Here is an 18104-nt window from a genome sequence, read left to right on the forward strand (position 1 = left end):
ATGTATGTAAGTGTGTGTATGTGTGTACATATATATATATATATATATATATATATATATATATATATATATATATATAAATATACATTACAATAATTAGCAATAAATCAATATTACTAAATAAAAAATAATAGATTTTCAAAAAAGCAAATGATACAAACAAGTTGTGAAAACAAGTTTTCAGATTTATACACAATGAAGACTAACCTCTTTTTATTTTATTTAATGCGGTGCATAGAAAGGGAATGTTTTCGTCCCAAATTGTACGGATCTCATAAATTCCCCACTGAATTAAATACCACATATTTTCACATTCTTTCGGATAACACGCATTAAATGTTACAAAAATCTTGAAAAGTACATCCAATGCTTTTAATACCGTCGGCATAGAATACAATGTTGTATCGAGCCGAATGTATACATTTTCGATTGCAGTTATTTCTGGTCCAACGATGATTATAAAAGGTTGCATCGTAAGGTTCATTTGACGCATTTTATTTTGTTTGTCTTGACATATTTTTTCAATATCGCCAGGTACCTAAAGTAAATTACAAATCGTAAGAAACCTCTAATTATAAATGTTAGTTTAACTTTAACAAATCTTTTCAAAAAATTGAAAAAGCGCCCAGTAAAAATGTCTGTTGTAAAAAGCTTCTATAGACACATCAGTGTCTCTTGATAAAATATCAATTTCGATTTTTCTTTTTATTTCGGATCTGGAACAAGAATGGAATTTAACTTACTTTACAGTGTATTAGAATTCCTTCCTGACTTTCCGAGATTGTAGGTTTCCACATTCTTTTCTTGTTCCCAATTTTAAAAGTAATTTTACTTGATTTAGGAGCTACAACACTTATTAAAAGCCATATTTGAAGGGCTGTTTTCGAATCTACGAGGAAATCAATAGATATGTATTAATAAAAAAAATATTCATATACAGAGTGTCTAATAATGATATACAGGATGTTTCAGACCACCCGTACCACCCATTTAGAAACTAGAGAAGTGGTTATTTCAAAAAAGTAAAAACATTTTCTTTATAAATCGGGTGCGCTCTATCGAATGGTGATATTTTCAACTTCTGGTTCCGGCCGGCAATAGGCGATTCAGACCGGAAGTGCATTTTTTAAATGGAACCCCCTATTTTTCATTACATATTCTTGTAGCTCATCTCGAGAGCTTTCCGAAACACTATAATTAAGTTAGTTTTCATTAAGTACTTTCCGAGTTATGAGGCTTGAAATCATTTCTTAATTTTACATAAACCATAAAATATCTTGTAAAATATTCATTTTTCGATTATCTTACCTTAATACTTTTACGTACAAAATAATGAGAGGAATCAATTGGTGTAAAGAAAACACAGAGTTATTTTTAAGAAAAAAATATGTAATTGTTAATTGTAAATTACATATTTTTTCTTCGAAACAACTATATGTTTTCTTTACACCAATTGATTCCTCTCATTATTTTGTACGTAAAAGTATTAGGTAAGATAATCGAAAAATTAATATTTTACAAGATATTTTACGGTTTATGTAAAATTAAGAAATGATTTCAAGCCTCATAACTCGGAAAGTACTTAATGAAAACTAACTTAATTATAGTGTTTTGGAAAGCTCTCGAGATGAGCTACAAGAATATGTAATAAAAAATAGGAGGTTCCATTTAAAAAAATGCACTTCCGGTCTGAATCGCCTATTTCCGGCCGGAACCAGAAGTTGAAAATATCACCATTCGATAGAGCGCATCCGATTTATAAAGAAAATGTTTTTACTTTTTCGAAATAACCACTTCTCTAGTTTCTAAATGGGTGGTACGGGTGGTCTGAAACACCCTGTATATGAAACATATGTATGTGAATGTGTGTATCGTTCTTATTACAAATCAAAATAAAACTTTTAATGTACAAATATTTACCTAAGTTTAAATGCTGTGCATTCATTAAACTTTCATAAATATTCCCTCCTGCAGATAAATGTTTTTTAAAATAAGTGAAAAATTTTTCAAAATTTACGTTCCAAGATTTCAATAACTTTTCTTTATATTGAGGAAATTTTCGATCAAAATCCCTTTCAATCTATAAGAATAAATACAAATTATCATACCTAAAACTGGTGAACTTAGCACCTTAATAAATTATTAATAAAGATTTAATACTCAAATTTATAGTATTTTGTTTGTAGTTGTTAGTAGTAATAGTAAAATTTGCAGTTAAAAGTATTTTTAAAAGAGCATTTTTATTGTTATAACAGTTTTTAATTAATTTAATCACTGCCTCGGCACTGTTTCAATTATTTTAATATCATTGTATCACATTATATCATTTCAAATTTTAATTAAAAGAGTTAATAAATTAATAGAGAGCTCATGGAATATATTGAGACGATGATGCAGAATTGAAACATCTTTTTATCACAATTGTGCTGAGGCCCAAAGGAAGGACCAAAATGTTCACTTCCTTTAATAAAGATTTTAAACGAAAAAATCATACGCTTCATTTCCGTGCTTGAGTCTTATTAGCTCATCCTCTGTTATTTATATTTAAATATAGTCTTATTTTATTATAAAGCCTTATTTTATTATATTATTTCAAAATAATGACATTTACCAATATATAAGAAGAATCCAATTTCAATATAGGCCACTTTATGAATATGTCATTAACATTCTTGTATGTTTTACTAGCGCAATCTTCAACGCGTAATATATATGACGCATCCCATTTTTCATCAACTTCATTCTGTGGTTTTTGGTTATGGATCAATCAAATTCTATGTTCTTCTGCGATTTGTTGATCATCAGCTGAGAAGCATTAAAAAAATTAATATTTATTGGACCAGTTATATATTTTTCAAAAATTCCATGATAAATCTTAATACAAAATATTAATACCTTGGCTTACAATGACATTTTGTTCAATGTGGTTATTATTTTTCAACTTTTCAGCAGAACGGATAAATTTTAATGCGTTACGAAATTTATAACGACTAATTTTCCTCTTGAGATACCAGCTTTATCAATTTTTGAATACTTTTTTCGTATAGGTGGCATATAGTAAGTTTCTTTACATTCTTTTGGAAATAACTCAATTATTTCTTCTGTAATTTTAGCAAAATCTTCGTTTTGAAGTGTTCTTTAAAAAAAGAAAATTTAACATGTAAATATCACGATATAGAGATATAGTAAATATAGATTATTGGATCTCAAATGAAAAAGATATTTTAGTAAATATTAAACAAGTTAAAATGATTTGTATTTATATTTGTATTAGTTAATCAATTTTATGAAACTTATTTGTTCATTTTAATATATTATTATATTATTATATATTACATATATATTTACATATATTACATACATAATACGTATATATATATATATATATATATATATATATATACACGTAATATGTATGTAATATATGTAAATATATATGTAATATATAATAATATAATAATATATTAAAATGAAAAATAATTTTTATAAAATTTATATATATATATATATATATATATATATATATAAATTTTATAAAAATTATTTTTCATTTTAATATATTATTATATTATTCATTTTATATATATATATATATATATATATATATATATATTAACAAAGAATGTAAAAATTGTTATCAATCCAGATTTATTATATTTATTTACGTTTAAAATATATAAGATAAATATTTTAACTATATGGATTGCACAAAAATGTATATAGTATATAATAGTTGGCGTCAATAAGTATTATGAAAATAATTATGTAATAAAAACATGTAAACAAATTTTTTGATAATATCATCAAAAGTATTAATAATTATTATAAAAATTACTTTGAAAATTATATAGATATGTAATTGAGTTATAAAGTAATAAAGAGCATAAAACATACATAAATAATACATAAAAGATAAAATATTGTAAAATGAATAACACAATAAAAAATTATAGACATAATAACATATAAATATACCTGATATTTAAATTCAAAAAGTATGATATAATTATATCACATAAAATGGATTGGCATTGAGACGTAATATTTCCTCCATGTTCATTTATTAGTATCAGAGAATTACCGAAAGCTGTTTTTGATAATATTTCCTTTAAATTAAATTCCACTGTTTTGATATTTAGTTTTGTTTTCTCTATAGGTGGTTCATATGGTAATATTTCTTTATTTTCGACTAAAGAATTATTCACATTTTGACAGTTATCGCTAATATCTTCTATGATAATAGCATTCTCAGGTTTTGTTGGAAGATTTATTAAATCAACAAGAATTGAATTATTTATATTATTATTCTCTGTACTAAAACTTGAACAATCAAAGTCGACTGTTTTATTGCGAAACTGTAAAAATAATTCAAATTTTTATTATTTTTTCATTTTATAATTACACTGATTAAAAATAGTAGCAAATAGAGTCAGTCTAATTACATAATAATTACTATAAAAAAATAGAGAAAAAATATTAGAAAACATACATTATGCCTCTATATGTCTCGTCCGGATGGAGACTATGTAGTCGTGCTTCCGCACGCCCTCTCGACAACAGATTTTAAAGTACCGCCAAAAAGAAAAGCTCGCGCCTCTGCGAGCGCGAGTTGCCGCGCGCGCCGGCGCAGCGCGCGCCACGCCACCTCATTGTGTTTTGTTCGCTCGTGTCGACAACGTGTACCGTAGTTATTATTTTCATTTTTTAGTCTCTTTTCAGGCTCTACCCATTAGAATAATGCCTAAGCACAAAAGCGCAAATAAGGGATCCTTCTCGAGGCATTCTAGGGACAGAAGAGCGTCCCGTAAACATTCCTCAAGGGAAAAATCGCGCGAACGTGCTCGAGGAGAGAGACATAGGAGAGAAAGATCTAGGGATGCTCATTCATCGGACAGCATCTCATCGAGGGATTCTTCGGTACGGCGTTCCCGATCCAGGGAAAGTTATAGCGAAATTCTCAGAGATTTTCGAGATTTTCTTGTGCGCCGCAACAGCTCACATAACCTAGACTTATGTCAGGTTAGATCGCCTATAGAGGTTATCCCGCCACAGGATGAGGGCCCAGCATCGCCCTTAGCAGCAATTAGACCAGGCGCCGTGGAGCAGAATACAATAGAACACACGGTCGCACAAGCTGACCGAGGCGTTGTACCAGGTATGTCCTCCTGTTGACCCAGCCCCCCCTCTGCAACTGGCAAAGGGAGGACATAACCGATGTGATTTCTATTCTGTCTCCTTCTTTCCATACATAGATTCGCCGACGATTCCTAGCGTCAATGAGGTGAGTGCCACGCCAACTGGCAGCGTATCCTTTGCCTCCCCTCTTGCCACAGACATTCCGGAATCCCAGGTTCCGGAAGTTGTTCCCGTGGCGTATACCTTGGTTGAGGATTTGTTCGGGAGAACTCAGACACCCCCTACGTCATCCTCCTGGAATCCTACGGTTCTGAATGCAATCCAGACGGAGTCGCGAGGCGGTCTCAATAACGAGGTGCGTTCTAACCTGCTGTCTAAATATGAACCTAAGGGGGAGCTATCATCGCTGGCTCCACCAAAGCTGAATAAGGAGCTAATCGCAGCGCTGACCCCGTCGGTCATTAAACGGGACGAATATCAGTCATCTTCACAGGCACAGGTGGCTGCTTCCCTCAACGCCCTCGGCTCGGGCATGTCGCTCTTGCTGAAGCCGGAGATCTTGCAAGATCTCAAGAATGAGGCAAGGTCGGCTCTGACAAATTTCTCAGAAGGCATTCATCTGCTAGCGGACCACCACTACCGTCTCTCACTGGCGAGAAGAGCTTTCACCAAGCCTTCTCTCAATATCGTTGGCAAAAATGCTGCAGAATCAGCTCCGATCGACGAGTTCTTATTCGGGCAAAATTTTGCCGAAACGCTCAAGGCGGCTCAGGTCTGTGAAAAAACTGCCCGTGATGTCTCCAAATCAGCTCCCCCGATAGGAAAAAAGACGTTACAACCGGTCCGCCAGTCAACACAATATCGATCTCACCAACAGGCGTCTAGGATTTCGGGAAACCGGAAGGCCCCTGCCCGTCCTTCGTCGGCTCGCCGAACAGGGGCTCATTATCACCAGAGCCAACGCCACCGCTCCCGGTCTCAGACCAGATCTCGTCGCCGTCACTAGACAACGTAAGTTCGGCCGGTCGCTTACATAAATTCTACGAATCTTGGTCGAGTATCACCTCTGACCCTGTTGTATTGAGTGCCATAAGAGGCTACCGCATTCCTTTCACTATTTCGCCTCCATCAAGGGCTCATCTTTCTGAGCCCAACTTGTCGTTATCTGCTGCGCTAGCCTGTGACTTGGAAATAGATCGTCTACAGCGAAAAGAAGCCATCGCACAGGTTGAACCTAGCAAAGACCAGTTCCTCTCATCTTTCTTTCTGATAGATAAGTCATCAGGAGGGAAACGCTTTATTTTGAATCTGCGAGACCTCAACGTATACATCGAGCCTCCACACTTCAAATTAGAGGATTGGCGTACTGTGGTTCGCCTCATGCTTCCTGGAACGCATATGGCAACCCTCGATCTGGAAGATGCTTACCTGTTAGTTCCAATTTTTGAGGGCCATAGAAAGTTCCTTCGTTTCCAATGGCGCAATAAGACCTTTGAATTCACGGCTCTGCCTTTTGGCTTGTCCACAGCTCCCTACATATTCACAAAGATTCTTAGACCTGTATTTACCTATCTCCGTAAAAAAGGCTATCAATCAATAACTTACCTGGACGATTTTCTCCTCTTAGGTTCGTCCAACGAAGAATGTCGGGCTAACGTCAACGCTTCAGTTAACCTTCTTCACTCTTTGGGGTTTGTGGTAAATTACGCTAAATCGCATTTGGAGCCATCAAATAAAAGCAAGTATTTAGGTTTCATCTTCGATTCAAATGAGCAATCAATTACGATCCCTCCTTCACGTAGAGCAAAGTTACTAAGTTTAACAACATCGTTGGCCCTCAGAACAAGATGTTCCATTCGAGAATTTGCCAGCCTTATCGGTTCTCTCGTCTCAGTCTGCCCTGCAGTTCAGTACGGACTTCTTCATACGAAGAGATTTGAAAGAGAAAAGTTCTTAGCTCTTGTCAATAACAATGAGGATTACTCAGCAGAAATGGACATTTCTTCACACTTCCAAGAAGACTTCAGATGGTGGATCGACATCTTTTCCAATCCCAAACAGACGAACAAAATCCGCTCAGACAGATTTGTGCAAGAAATATTTACGGATGCATCTTTGAACGGCTGGGGGGCTTCTTGCCGCGACAGGCGCACTCATGGCTGGTGGTCTGAGTGTGAGAGGACGCTTCACATAAACTCATTAGAGCTTAAAGCGGCCTTTAACGGCCTGCTTTGTTTTGCAGCAGATCTTCACGACTGCAACATCTTACTCCGCATTGACAATACTACTGCTATAGCCTACATCAATAAGTTTGGCTCTATTCAATTTCCTCATCTCTCTGAAATTTCTAGACAAATCTGGCGTTGGTGCGAGGATCGCAACATATTCGTTTTTGCCTCTTATATTTCATCTATAGAAAACTCTATCGCGGATGCCGAATCTAGAACTTCGGATCCTGATACGGAATGGTCTTTATCGGTTACAGCATTTCGTCGAGTGGCAAGGGTCTTTGGTCCCTTTGATATAGATTTGTTCGCGTCTTCAATAAATAACAAATGTGATTTGTACGCTTCCTGGTATCCTGACCCGGGATCAATCTCTGTAGACGCGTTCACTTTTTCGTGGGAAAATCTAAACTTCTATGCTTTCCCACCTTTCATTTTACTACCACGTGTTCTCAGAAAGATAATTGACGACGAAGCAACGGGAACACTGGTAGTGCCTTGGTGGCCCTCACAGCCCTGGTTCCCGTTGTTTGGTCGTCTTGTGATTTCCGAACCATTAATCTTACCTCCTAATTATTCACTCTTATCGTCACCTTTCAGGACCTGTCACCCATCATGGAGGTCACTTTCCCTGGGGGTCGCGAAGTTATCAGGGAGGCATTCAAGGCTCGCTTAGTACCAGATACAGCAATACCAGCTTTACTAGCCTCCCTATCGGAATCGACTATCAAACAATATTCCTACCCACGTCGTGCCTGGTGGAAATTTTGCCAGCGTCATAGGTCACCGCTCTACTCACCGTCGGCTGCTCAGACCTTGCAATTTTTAGCCCAGGAGCTACCCAAAATCTCTTCCTATTCATGTCTGAATACGATGAAATCAGCGATCTCCTTAATTTCGCAGAACGAAATCGGCAATCATCCTATGGTTAAACGTTTCTGTAAAGGCGTTTCGGTAATCAAACCGCCCCGTCCGCGATACGATTTTGTTTGGGACCCCGCCCCCGTGATAGCTAAATTGTCCTCTATTTACCCATATGAAGGAGTTTCTTTGAAAGATATCACCAAAAAACTGATACTCCTCTTAGCTCTCGCTACTGGTCATAGAGCGCAAACGCTTAGTTTAATAAGAGTGTCGCAGATCTCTTTGGAAGAGAAATTGATGATTCGCGTTCCAGATCGGATAAAAACTTCAGCACCGGGTCGCTCTCAACCCTTTTTCCTTTTTTCACGCTTTGCATACCATGAAAATCTTTGTGTTGTTCGCCTCATGGAACATTATATAGAGCTTACCAGGGAGTTACGCCCTTCTACATGCGATTTTTTATTTATCTCTTTTTCTAAACCCCATAGGGCGGTTTCGTCGCAAACTATTGGTCGCTGGATTCGTCTGGCTTTGGAGGAATGTGGCATAAATACTTCCCTCTTCTCTGCACACAGTACGCGACACGCTTCAACGTCTCAAGCAGCCGCTAAGAGAGTCTCTATCGAGATTATTAAACGCGCGGCGGGTTGGACCGGCGAGTCCAGGGTCTTTGCAAATTTTTACAATAGGCCTCTTATTAACCCTGAGGATTTTAGCGATGCGATCTTAAAACCCTAATTACTTCTACCATGAGATCGCTACGTAAGACCATGTTGTCATTAGTCTTAGAAGTTTATTTTAATTTTAAGTTTATATGGCTCTTAGAACATGCAATTTTAATTTTTCTATAAGACCACAGCGTACTTTTTGTATACTTAGATCTATAAGACACTTTATACTTACACATCTATCTATTATTCTTAGATAATATATAGTACTCGCTCACAGTCTCTCATAATAATATTTATATTACTCCCACTGGCAAATCCCTAGTCTATAAACAGCTACATAGTCTCCATCCGGACGAGACATATAGAGGCATAATTGTTAGATTGAACGAACTTACCTGAAGTGAAGTTCGATCATAATTATGCCCTTTGTCTCGTCCGGATGGACACCCACCCATCAATTATTTCCCACTCCCAGGAAGGGTGATTTGCCGAAATGATTAGAACTTATGAGGTGGCGTGGCGCGCGCTGCGCCGGCGCGCGCGGCAACTCGCGCTCGCAGAGGCGCGAGCTTTTCTTTTTGGCGGTACTTTAAAATCTGTTGTCGAGAGGGCGTGCGGAAGCACGACTACATAGTCTCCATCCGGACGAGACAAAGGGCATAATTATGATCGAACTTCACTTCAGGTAAGTTCGTTCAATCTAACAATTGTATTCATTGAAATGTCTGCGTAGTTTCAATCGATTTAAAACGTTGGGAATCAATTTATTGAAATCAGACGAATTACATTCGTTTAAAAGATCGCCCAAATCATCTACACTTTTAATATCATTCGCTACATAAAGAAAATATAAAATGTAAAATATAAGAAAGAAAATATAAAGAAAATATAAAATGTTAAATATAAGAAAATGCCAAATGTAAATATAAATATATATCAAACTTCAGTGTAAATAAAATAAAAGAAAAAAACGAATTATATATTTATATAATTATATTATAAAATATATTATATATTTTTATATATTCTTTACATAAATTATAATTTATAAAAATGTATTAATTTATTGTGCACAACAAATAAGATTCAAAAGATCGTAATAAAAAATAACCGTAAATCAAAAATATCCAAGGTTGGTTAAATAATAAATAAGATAATATTATAGTTACAAAGAAATTTTTATTTGAAAAGAAATAATAAATTAGAATTACCTTGAAAAATATCATAGAGATGAGGCAATCCCCAACTCTTTAAAAGAAAATCCATTTCCTCGAAATGTTTCGAAATATCCGATTTTGAACAGAATTAGTCTTCACATATAAATGCGTATAATAATCGATGCGATTACTTCGACAATGAGGAAAATGTTAGAATGTTACGGATGAGATCCAGTGATGCCAGAATGGATACGCTGGCAATAACAAATTATTTCACATAGAGTATAGCTCAACGTTCCTCGACGGCCCTCGATCTTCGACTGTTCCACAGGAACGCCGAGCTATACTCTATGCGAAATAATTTGCTGTTGCCAGCGTATCACTGATGAGATCGTGGCGACAAGACCATCTTTTGTTTCATAAAAAAAAGAAACAAAAGATGGTCTTGTCGCCACGATCTCATCCGTAACATTCTAACATTTTCCTCATTGTCGAAGTAATCGCATCGATTATTATACGCATTTATATGTGAAGACTAATTCTGTTCAAAATCGGATATTTCGAAACATTTCGAGGAAATGGATTTTCTTTTAAAGAGTTGGGGATTGCCTCATCTCTATGATATTTTTCAAGGTAATTCTAATTTATTATTTCTTTTCAAATAAAAATTTCTTTGTAACTATAATATTATCTTATTTATTATTTAACCAACCTTGGATATTTTTGATTTACGGTTATTTTTTATTACGATCTTTTGAATCTTATTTGTTGTGCACAATAAATTAATACATTTTTATAAATTATAATTTATGTAAAGAATATATAAAAATATATAATATATTTTATAATATAATTATATAAATATATAATTCGTTTTTTTCTTTTATTTTATTTACACTGAAGTTTGATATATATTTATATTTACATTTGGCATTTTCTTATATTTAACATTTTATATTTTCTTTATATTTTCTTTCTTATATTTTACATTTTATATTTTCTTTATGTAGCGAATGATATTAAAAGTGTAGATGATTTGGGCGATCTTTTAAACGAATGTAATTCGTCTGATTTCAATAAATTGATTCCCAACGTTTTAAATCGATTGAAACTACGCAGACATTTCAATGAATACAATGTATGTTTTCTAATATTTTTTCTCTATTTTTTTATAGTAATTATTATGTAATTAGACTGACTCTATTTGCTACTATTTTTAATCAGTGTAATTATAAAATGAAAAAATAATAAAAATTTGAATTATTTTTACAGTTTCGCAATAAAACAGTCGACTTTGATTGTTCAAGTTTTAGTACAGAGAATAATAATATAAATAATTCAATTCTTGTTGATTTAATAAATCTTCCAACAAAACCTGAGAATGCTATTATCATAGAAGATATTAGCGATAACTGTCAAAATGTGAATAATTCTTTAGTCGAAAATAAAGAAATATTACCATATGAACCACCTATAGAGAAAACAAAACTAAATATCAAAACAGTGGAATTTAATTTAAAGGAAATATTATCAAAAACAGCTTTCGGTAATTCTCTGATACTAATAAATGAACATGGAGGAAATATTACGTCTCAATGCCAATCCATTTTATGTGATATAATTATATCATACTTTTTGAATTTAAATATCAGGTATATTTATATGTTATTATGTCTATAATTTTTTATTGTGTTATTCATTTTACAATATTTTATCTTTTATGTATTATTTATGTATGTTTTATGCTCTTTATTACTTTATAACTCAATTACATATCTATATAATTTTCAAAGTAATTTTTATAATAATTATTAATACTTTTGATGATATTATCAAAAAATTTGTTTACATGTTTTTATTACATAATTATTTTCATAATACTTATTGACGCCAACTATTATATACTATATACATTTTTGTGCAATCCATATAGTTAAAATATTTATCTTATATATTTTAAACGTAAATAAATATAATAAATCTGGATTGATAACAATTTTTACATTCTTTGTTAATATATATATATATATATATATATATATATATATATATATAAAATGAATAATATAATAATATATTAAAATGAAAAATAATTTTTATAAAATTTATATATATATATATATATATATATATATATATAAATTTTATAAAAATTATTTTTCATTTTAATATATTATTATATTATTATATATTACATATATATTTACATATATTACATACATATTACGTGTATATATATATATATATATATATATATATACGTATTATGTATGTAATATATGTAAATATATATGTAATATATAATAATATAATAATATATTAAAATGAACAAATAAGTTTCATAAAATTGATTAACTAATACAAATATAAATACAAATCATTTTAACTTGTTTAATATTTACTAAAATATCTTTTTCATTTGAGATCCAATAATCTATATTTACTATATCTCTATATCGTGATATTTACATGTTAAATTTTCTTTTTTTAAAGAACACTTCAAAACGAAGATTTTGCTAAAATTACAGAAGAAATAATTGAGTTATTTCCAAAAGAATGTAAAGAAACTTACTATATGCCACCTATACGAAAAAAGTATTCAAAAATTGATAAAGCTGGTATCTCAAGAGGAAAATTAGTCGATAAATTTCGTAACGCATTAAAATTTATCCGTTCTGCTGAAAAGTTGAAAAATAATAACCACATTGAACAAAATGTCATTGTAAGCCAAGGTATTAATATTTTGTATTAAGATTTATCATGGAATTTTTGAAAAATATATAACTGGTCCAATAAATATTAATTTTTTTAATGCTTCTCAGCTGATGATCAACAAATCGCAGAAGAACATAGAATTTGATTGATCCATAACCAAAAACCACAGAATGAAGTTGATGAAAAATGGGATGCGTCATATATATTACGCGTTGAAGATTGCGCTAGTAAAACATACAAGAATGTTAATGACATATTCATAAAGTGGCCTATATTGAAATTGGATTCTTCTTATATATTGGTAAATGTCATTATTTTGAAATAATATAATAAAATAAGGCTTTATAATAAAATAAGACTATATTTAAATATAAATAACAGAGGATGAGCTAATAAGACTCAAGCACGGAAATGAAGCGTATGATTTTTTCGTTTAAAATCTTTATTAAAGGAAGTGAACATTTTGGTCCTTCCTTTGGGCCTCAGCACAATTGTGATAAAAAGATGTTTCAATTCTGCATCATCGTCTCAATATATTCCATGAGCTCTCTATTAATTTATTAACTCTTTTAATTAAAATTTGAAATGATATAATGTGATACAATGATATTAAAATAATTGAAACAGTGCCGAGGCAGTGATTAAATTAATTAAAAACTGTTATAACAATAAAAATGCTCTTTTAAAAATACTTTTAACTGCAAATTTTACTATTACTACTAACAACTACAAACAAAATACTATAAATTTGAGTATTAAATCTTTATTAATAATTTATTAAGGTGCTAAGTTCACCAGTTTTAGGTATGATAATTTGTATTTATTCTTATAGATTGAAAGGGATTTTGATCGAAAATTTCCTCAATATAAAGAAAAGTTATTGAAATCTTGGAACGTAAATTTTGAAAAATTTTTCACTTATTTTAAAAAACATTTATCTGCAGGAGGGAACATTTATGAAAGTTTAATGAATGCACAGCATTTAAACTTAGGTAAATATTTGTACATTAAAAGTTTTATTTTGATTTGTAATAAGAACGATACACACATTCACATACATATGTTTCATATACAGGGTGTTTCAGACCACCCGTACCACCCATTTAGAAACTAGAGAAGTGGTTATTTCGAAAAAGTAAAAACATTTTCTTTATAAATCGGATGCGCTCTATCGAATGGTGATATTTTCAACTTCTGGTTCCGGCCGGAAATAGGCGATTCAGACCGGAAGTGCATTTTTTTAAATGGAACCTCCTATTTTTTATTACATATTCTTGTAGCTCATCTCGAGAGCTTTCCAAAACACTATAATTAAGTTAGTTTTCATTAAGTACTTTCCGAGTTATGAGGCTTGAAATCATTTCTTAATTTTACATAAACCGTAAAATATCTTGTAAAATATTAATTTTTCGATTATCTTACCTAATACTTTTACGTACAAAATAATGAGAGGAATCAATTGGTGTAAAGAAAACATATAGTTGTTTCGAAGAAAAAATATGTAATTTACAATTAACAATTACATATTTTTTTCTTAAAAATAACTCTGTGTTTTCTTTACACCAATTGATTCCTCTCATTATTTTGTACGTAAAAGTATTAAGGTAAGATAATCGAAAAATGAATATTTTACAAGATATTTTATGGTTTATGTAAAATTAAGAAATGATTTCAAGCCTCATAACTCGGAAAGTACTTAATGAAAACTAACTTAATTATAGTGTTTCGGAAAGCTCTCGAGATGAGCTACAAGAATATGTAATGAAAAATAGGGGGTTCCATTTAAAAAATGCACTTCCGGTCTGAATCGCCTATTGCCGGCCGGAACCAGAAGTTGAAAATATCACCATTCGATAGAGCGCACCCGATTTATAAAGAAAATGTTTTTACTTTTTTGAAATAACCACTTCTCTAGTTTCTAAATGGGTGGTACGGGTGGTCTGAAACATCCTGTATATCATTATTAGACACTCTGTATATGAATATTTTTTTTATTAATACATATCTATTGATTTCCTCGTAGATTCGAAAACAGCCCTTCAAATATGGCTTTTAATAAGTGTTGTAGCTCCTAAATCAAGTAAAATTACTTTTAAAATTGGGAACAAGAAAAGAATGTGGAAACCTACAATCTCGGAAAGTCAGGAAGGAATTCTAATACACTGTAAAGTAAGTTAAATTCCATTCTTGTTCCAGATCCGAAATAAAAAGAAAAATCGAAATTGATATTTTATCAAGAGACACTGATGTGTCTATAGAAGCTTTTTACAACAGACATTTTTACTGGGCGCTTTTTCAATTTTTTGAAAAGATTTGTTAAAGTTAAACTAACATTTATAATTAGAGGTTTCTTACGATTTGTAATTTACTTTAGGTACCTGGCGATATTGAAAAAATATGTCAAGACAAACAAAATAAAATGCGTCAAATGAACCTTACGATGCAACCTTTTATAATCATCGTTGGACCAGAAATAACTGCAATCGAAAATGTATACATTCGGCTCGATACAACATTGTATTCTATGCCGACGGTATTAAAAGCATTGGATGTACTTTTCAAGATTTTTGTAACATTTAATGCGTGTTATCCGAAAGAATGTGAAAATATGTGGTATTTAATTCAGTGGGGAATTTATGAGATCCGTACAATTTGGGACGAAAACATTCCCTTTCTATGCACCGCATTAAATAAAATAAAAAGAGGTTAGTCTTCATTGTGTATAAATCTGAAAACTTGTTTTCACAACTTGTTTGTATCATTTGCTTTTTTGAAAATCTATTATTTTTTATTTAGTAATATTGATTTATTGCTAATTATTGTAATGTATATTTATATATATATATATATATATATATATATATATATATGTACACACATACACACACTTACATACATATATATATATATACATATATATATATATATATATATATATATATATATATATATATATATATATGTACACACATACACACACTTACATACATATATATATATACATATATATATAGTATATGCCACCGAACTTTTTTCTCATTAGTATTAGGTTTCATATGAGGAATTTCATAAAATTTCGAAGAATTATGCGTCTATCGTAACATCAGAGAAAAATATAACATTAACATTAGCGATCAAATTGCAATTACATTCTTGTTATAGATTTCTCTAAAAGAGGGCTTAATGATATAATTGAAATAGGTCCAGAAATAAGATTAGTATCAAGTGATTCAGATGCGCATTTAATAACACTCATTCGTAGGAAGACATTGGCAACTTGTTTCAACTCAATTTTTACGAATGTATCTCAAGTAGATGATAACATTTTAATGGAAGTTGCATGGATTCGATATAACAGCGTTGTCTTTAGACCTAAATATGTGATCATTTCTAATGCTGATGAAAATAATTTGTCATTCGGGCTAATGCAATGTATTATTTTAAAGAACAGAGAATTTTTTTATGTTGTATATAAAAAGTGTATTACTTTTGGTTTAGATACTCATTTTAAAGCTTATGAAATCGAATTGCCACGTGAGAATAGTACATATGAAATTTACACAGTTGATGTTTCGAAAGAATGTAATGTGAGGACATGCAATTTTCATATTTCAGGCGAAGATCGATATTTTATTTCAATGTTCGATGTTTAAGAAATAATATCTTAGCGTTAATATTAATGTTCTGATAAAACACGCACGCACTTGTTCTAAAATATAAATTATAAAAAATATATATATAAATATATTATATATGTATTTTAATAATATATGTATTTTAATATTAAAAAAATGGTTCTTATATAAATATTATAATAAATCTTTTTCAATATTTCAATATTGACTTGTCTTTAAATTTATTTCACATATTTTACTACTTTTTATCATAATATTAAAAATATTATTTATTTAAATATTTATTAATAATTACCAAATCATTTATTTATTTCAATTAAATATTTAGTGATAGTAAATAAATTGCTCATTTGTTTTAACTAAATATGTAGCTCTAGTAATTAAATATTTATTAACTATTATAAAATTGCTTATTTTTTTAAATTAAACATTTAGTAATAGTTATCACAGTTTTAATTTCCCCTTAAAATGATTTAGTTATAATTACCAAATATCTGATAATACTTATCAAATATATTATTTTTTACTATCAAACATTTAATTACAATTACCAGATTTTTTAATTTCTCGTTATCTTGATTTAGTTATAATTACCAAATATCTGATAATACTTATCAAATAATACTTGTCAAATTACTTTTTATTATCAAACATTTAATTATAATTACCACGTTTTTTAATTTCTAGTTATCATGATTTGGTTATAATTATCAAATATCTTATAATACTTATTAAATATATTATTTTCTGCTACCAAAATTTGATTACAGTTATTAAAGTTTTGTTAAACGAATCAAATTTGTAATTGAATGAATTAAATTTAAATAGTCTAAACTAAATATTTTATTTACTCAATTAATTTTTTTTGTAATTGTTACCACACATTTAATTAGCACTATTTACCCAAATCATTTAGTAATTGTTATTAAATTCTAGTGTTTACTACTAAATTCTTTTTTCAGTGTATTCATCAGGTTCCACGTACTATTTGGATATAGCTGTTATTATAATTTTTTTCATTTATTACTACTATATTAATATTTAAACGACAGATAATAATATAGTAATATTTACCATTATTAATGTTACAATGACTATATGAATAGTAAAATTATATGTATCATTCTTTTCTTTCATTTTTTACTTATATGATATTTGAAATTATTATAAATTATAGTAAAAAGTTTCATTGTTTCTCGGTACCATGCGTATATAGTTTATATTACCAGTATTATAGTAAAATTTACTATAAAAATGAGTATCCTAACTATAATTTTTTTGCCATGCAATTATAATCAATTTTATCATCGATTTTTTTATCAGTGTATGCTCTTTTATCGACAAATTCAATCTCAAATTGAAACAAAAATATTTTTATTGACCAATCTCAGTGTGGAGACAGCTAAATATGAGCTGACATCAATATTGATGTGTTAAATTATTGAACGAAAGTATTTTAAACTGTTGTAATAATTCAATATGGAGATAAACAGAAATAGACTTCTAATAAAATTCTTGAATATTTTCACAATAATTTTACAATAGCCTTATTATTCTTTAAATTCCTTCCATTTGAAAACCATTATAGCCTCGACATTTTTATTAAAACTTTCATTTTAAAATGTTACAAAGAATTTATCTTGTTGTATTATAATATTTATCGTGAATTTAGAAACACCCTGATCAATATATTCAATTAAT

At 30.4% G+C, this 18104-nt stretch overlaps 4 protein-coding genes and 1 long non-coding RNA gene across 10 annotated transcripts; 3 read left to right on the forward strand and 2 right to left on the reverse strand.

The window, feature by feature from the left end:
* Window positions 1–161: 161 nt before the first annotated feature.
* LOC145968366 (uncharacterized) lies at window positions 162–990 on the reverse strand. The gene is made up of 3 exons (XM_083093761.1): window positions 984–990; window positions 744–889; window positions 162–538 (listed from the first exon to the last, which is right to left on the reverse strand). Exons 1-3 carry the CDS (start codon window positions 988–990, stop codon window positions 203–205), a joined length of 489 nt encoding a protein of 162 aa, XP_082949887.1. The 3' UTR covers window positions 162–202.
* A 1018-nt stretch (window positions 991–2008) lies between these two features.
* Window positions 2009–2983, reverse strand: LOC145968111 (uncharacterized). The gene is made up of 3 exons (XR_014437670.1): window positions 2896–2983; window positions 2612–2805; window positions 2009–2080 (listed from the first exon to the last, which is right to left on the reverse strand). It is a non-coding gene; the product is annotated as an uncharacterized LOC145968111 (long non-coding RNA).
* A 1574-nt stretch (window positions 2984–4557) lies between these two features.
* LOC145968682 (uncharacterized) lies at window positions 4558–9373 on the forward strand. 6 transcript variants are annotated; one of them, XM_083094339.1, is made up of 3 exons: window positions 4558–5155; window positions 5253–6147; window positions 8714–9373. In XM_083094339.1, exons 1-2 carry the CDS (start codon window positions 4738–4740, stop codon window positions 6140–6142), a joined length of 1308 nt encoding a protein of 435 aa, XP_082950465.1. In that variant the 5' UTR covers window positions 4558–4737; the 3' UTR covers window positions 6143–6147; window positions 8714–9373. The 6 variants fall into 6 exon arrangements, with proteins under 6 accessions (XP_082950465.1, XP_082950464.1, XP_082950466.1 ...); XM_083094338.1 differs by lacking the exon at window positions 8714–9373 and adding an exon at window positions 7962–8058; XM_083094340.1 differs by lacking the exon at window positions 8714–9373 and adding an exon at window positions 6764–6874.
* On the forward strand, window positions 6517–8963 carry LOC145968367 (uncharacterized). Its single transcript, XM_083093762.1, has 2 exons — window positions 6517–7851; window positions 7962–8963. The coding sequence occupies exons 1-2, from the start codon at window positions 6517–6519 to the stop codon at window positions 8961–8963; spliced, it is 2337 nt and encodes a 778-aa protein (XP_082949888.1).
* Window positions 9374–12922: 3549 nt separating the features above from the next.
* LOC145968439 (uncharacterized) lies at window positions 12923–15519 on the forward strand. The gene is made up of 4 exons (XM_083093883.1): window positions 12923–13069; window positions 13601–13760; window positions 14792–14937; window positions 15143–15519. The coding sequence occupies exons 2-4, from the start codon at window positions 13736–13738 to the stop codon at window positions 15476–15478; spliced, it is 507 nt and encodes a 168-aa protein (XP_082950009.1). The 5' UTR covers window positions 12923–13069; window positions 13601–13735; the 3' UTR covers window positions 15479–15519.
* The last annotated feature ends 2585 nt before the right edge of the window (window positions 15520–18104 follow it).

This window comes from Camponotus vicinus, unplaced genomic scaffold (genome assembly GCF_025532165.1).
Source record: "Camponotus vicinus isolate PSW18456_S1 unplaced genomic scaffold, iyCamVici1.0 SCAF_3, whole genome shotgun sequence".
In the NCBI taxonomy this organism is placed as follows: Eukaryota; Metazoa; Arthropoda; class Insecta; order Hymenoptera; family Formicidae; genus Camponotus; species Camponotus vicinus.

Bases quoted from the DNA above. Each gene is read 5' to 3' on its own strand.
- LOC145968682 (XM_083094339.1), top strand. From the start codon at position 4,738: ATGCCTAAGCACAAAAGCGCAAATAAGGGATCCTTCTCGAGGCATTCT. The intron at 5,156-5,252 runs GTATGTCCTCCT...TTCCATACATAG, and splicing joins TGACCGAGGCGTTGTACCAG to ATTCGCCGACGATTCCTAGC.
- LOC145968366 (XM_083093761.1), bottom strand. The intron at 539-743 runs GTAAGTTAAATT...AATTTACTTTAG, and splicing joins GAATTCTAATACACTGTAAA to GTACCTGGCGATATTGAAAA.
- LOC145968367 (XM_083093762.1), top strand. From the start codon at position 6,517: ATGCTTCCTGGAACGCATATGGCAACCCTCGATCTGGAAGATGCTTAC. The intron at 7,852-7,961 runs GTAGTGCCTTGG...GTCACCTTTCAG, and splicing joins ACGAAGCAACGGGAACACTG to GACCTGTCACCCATCATGGA.
- LOC145968439 (XM_083093883.1), top strand. From the start codon at position 13,736: ATGAATGCACAGCATTTAAACTTAG. The intron at 13,761-14,791 runs GTAAATATTTGT...ATTTCCTCGTAG, and splicing joins TGCACAGCATTTAAACTTAG to ATTCGAAAACAGCCCTTCAA. The intron at 14,938-15,142 runs GTAAGTTAAATT...AATTTACTTTAG, and splicing joins GAATTCTAATACACTGTAAA to GTACCTGGCGATATTGAAAA.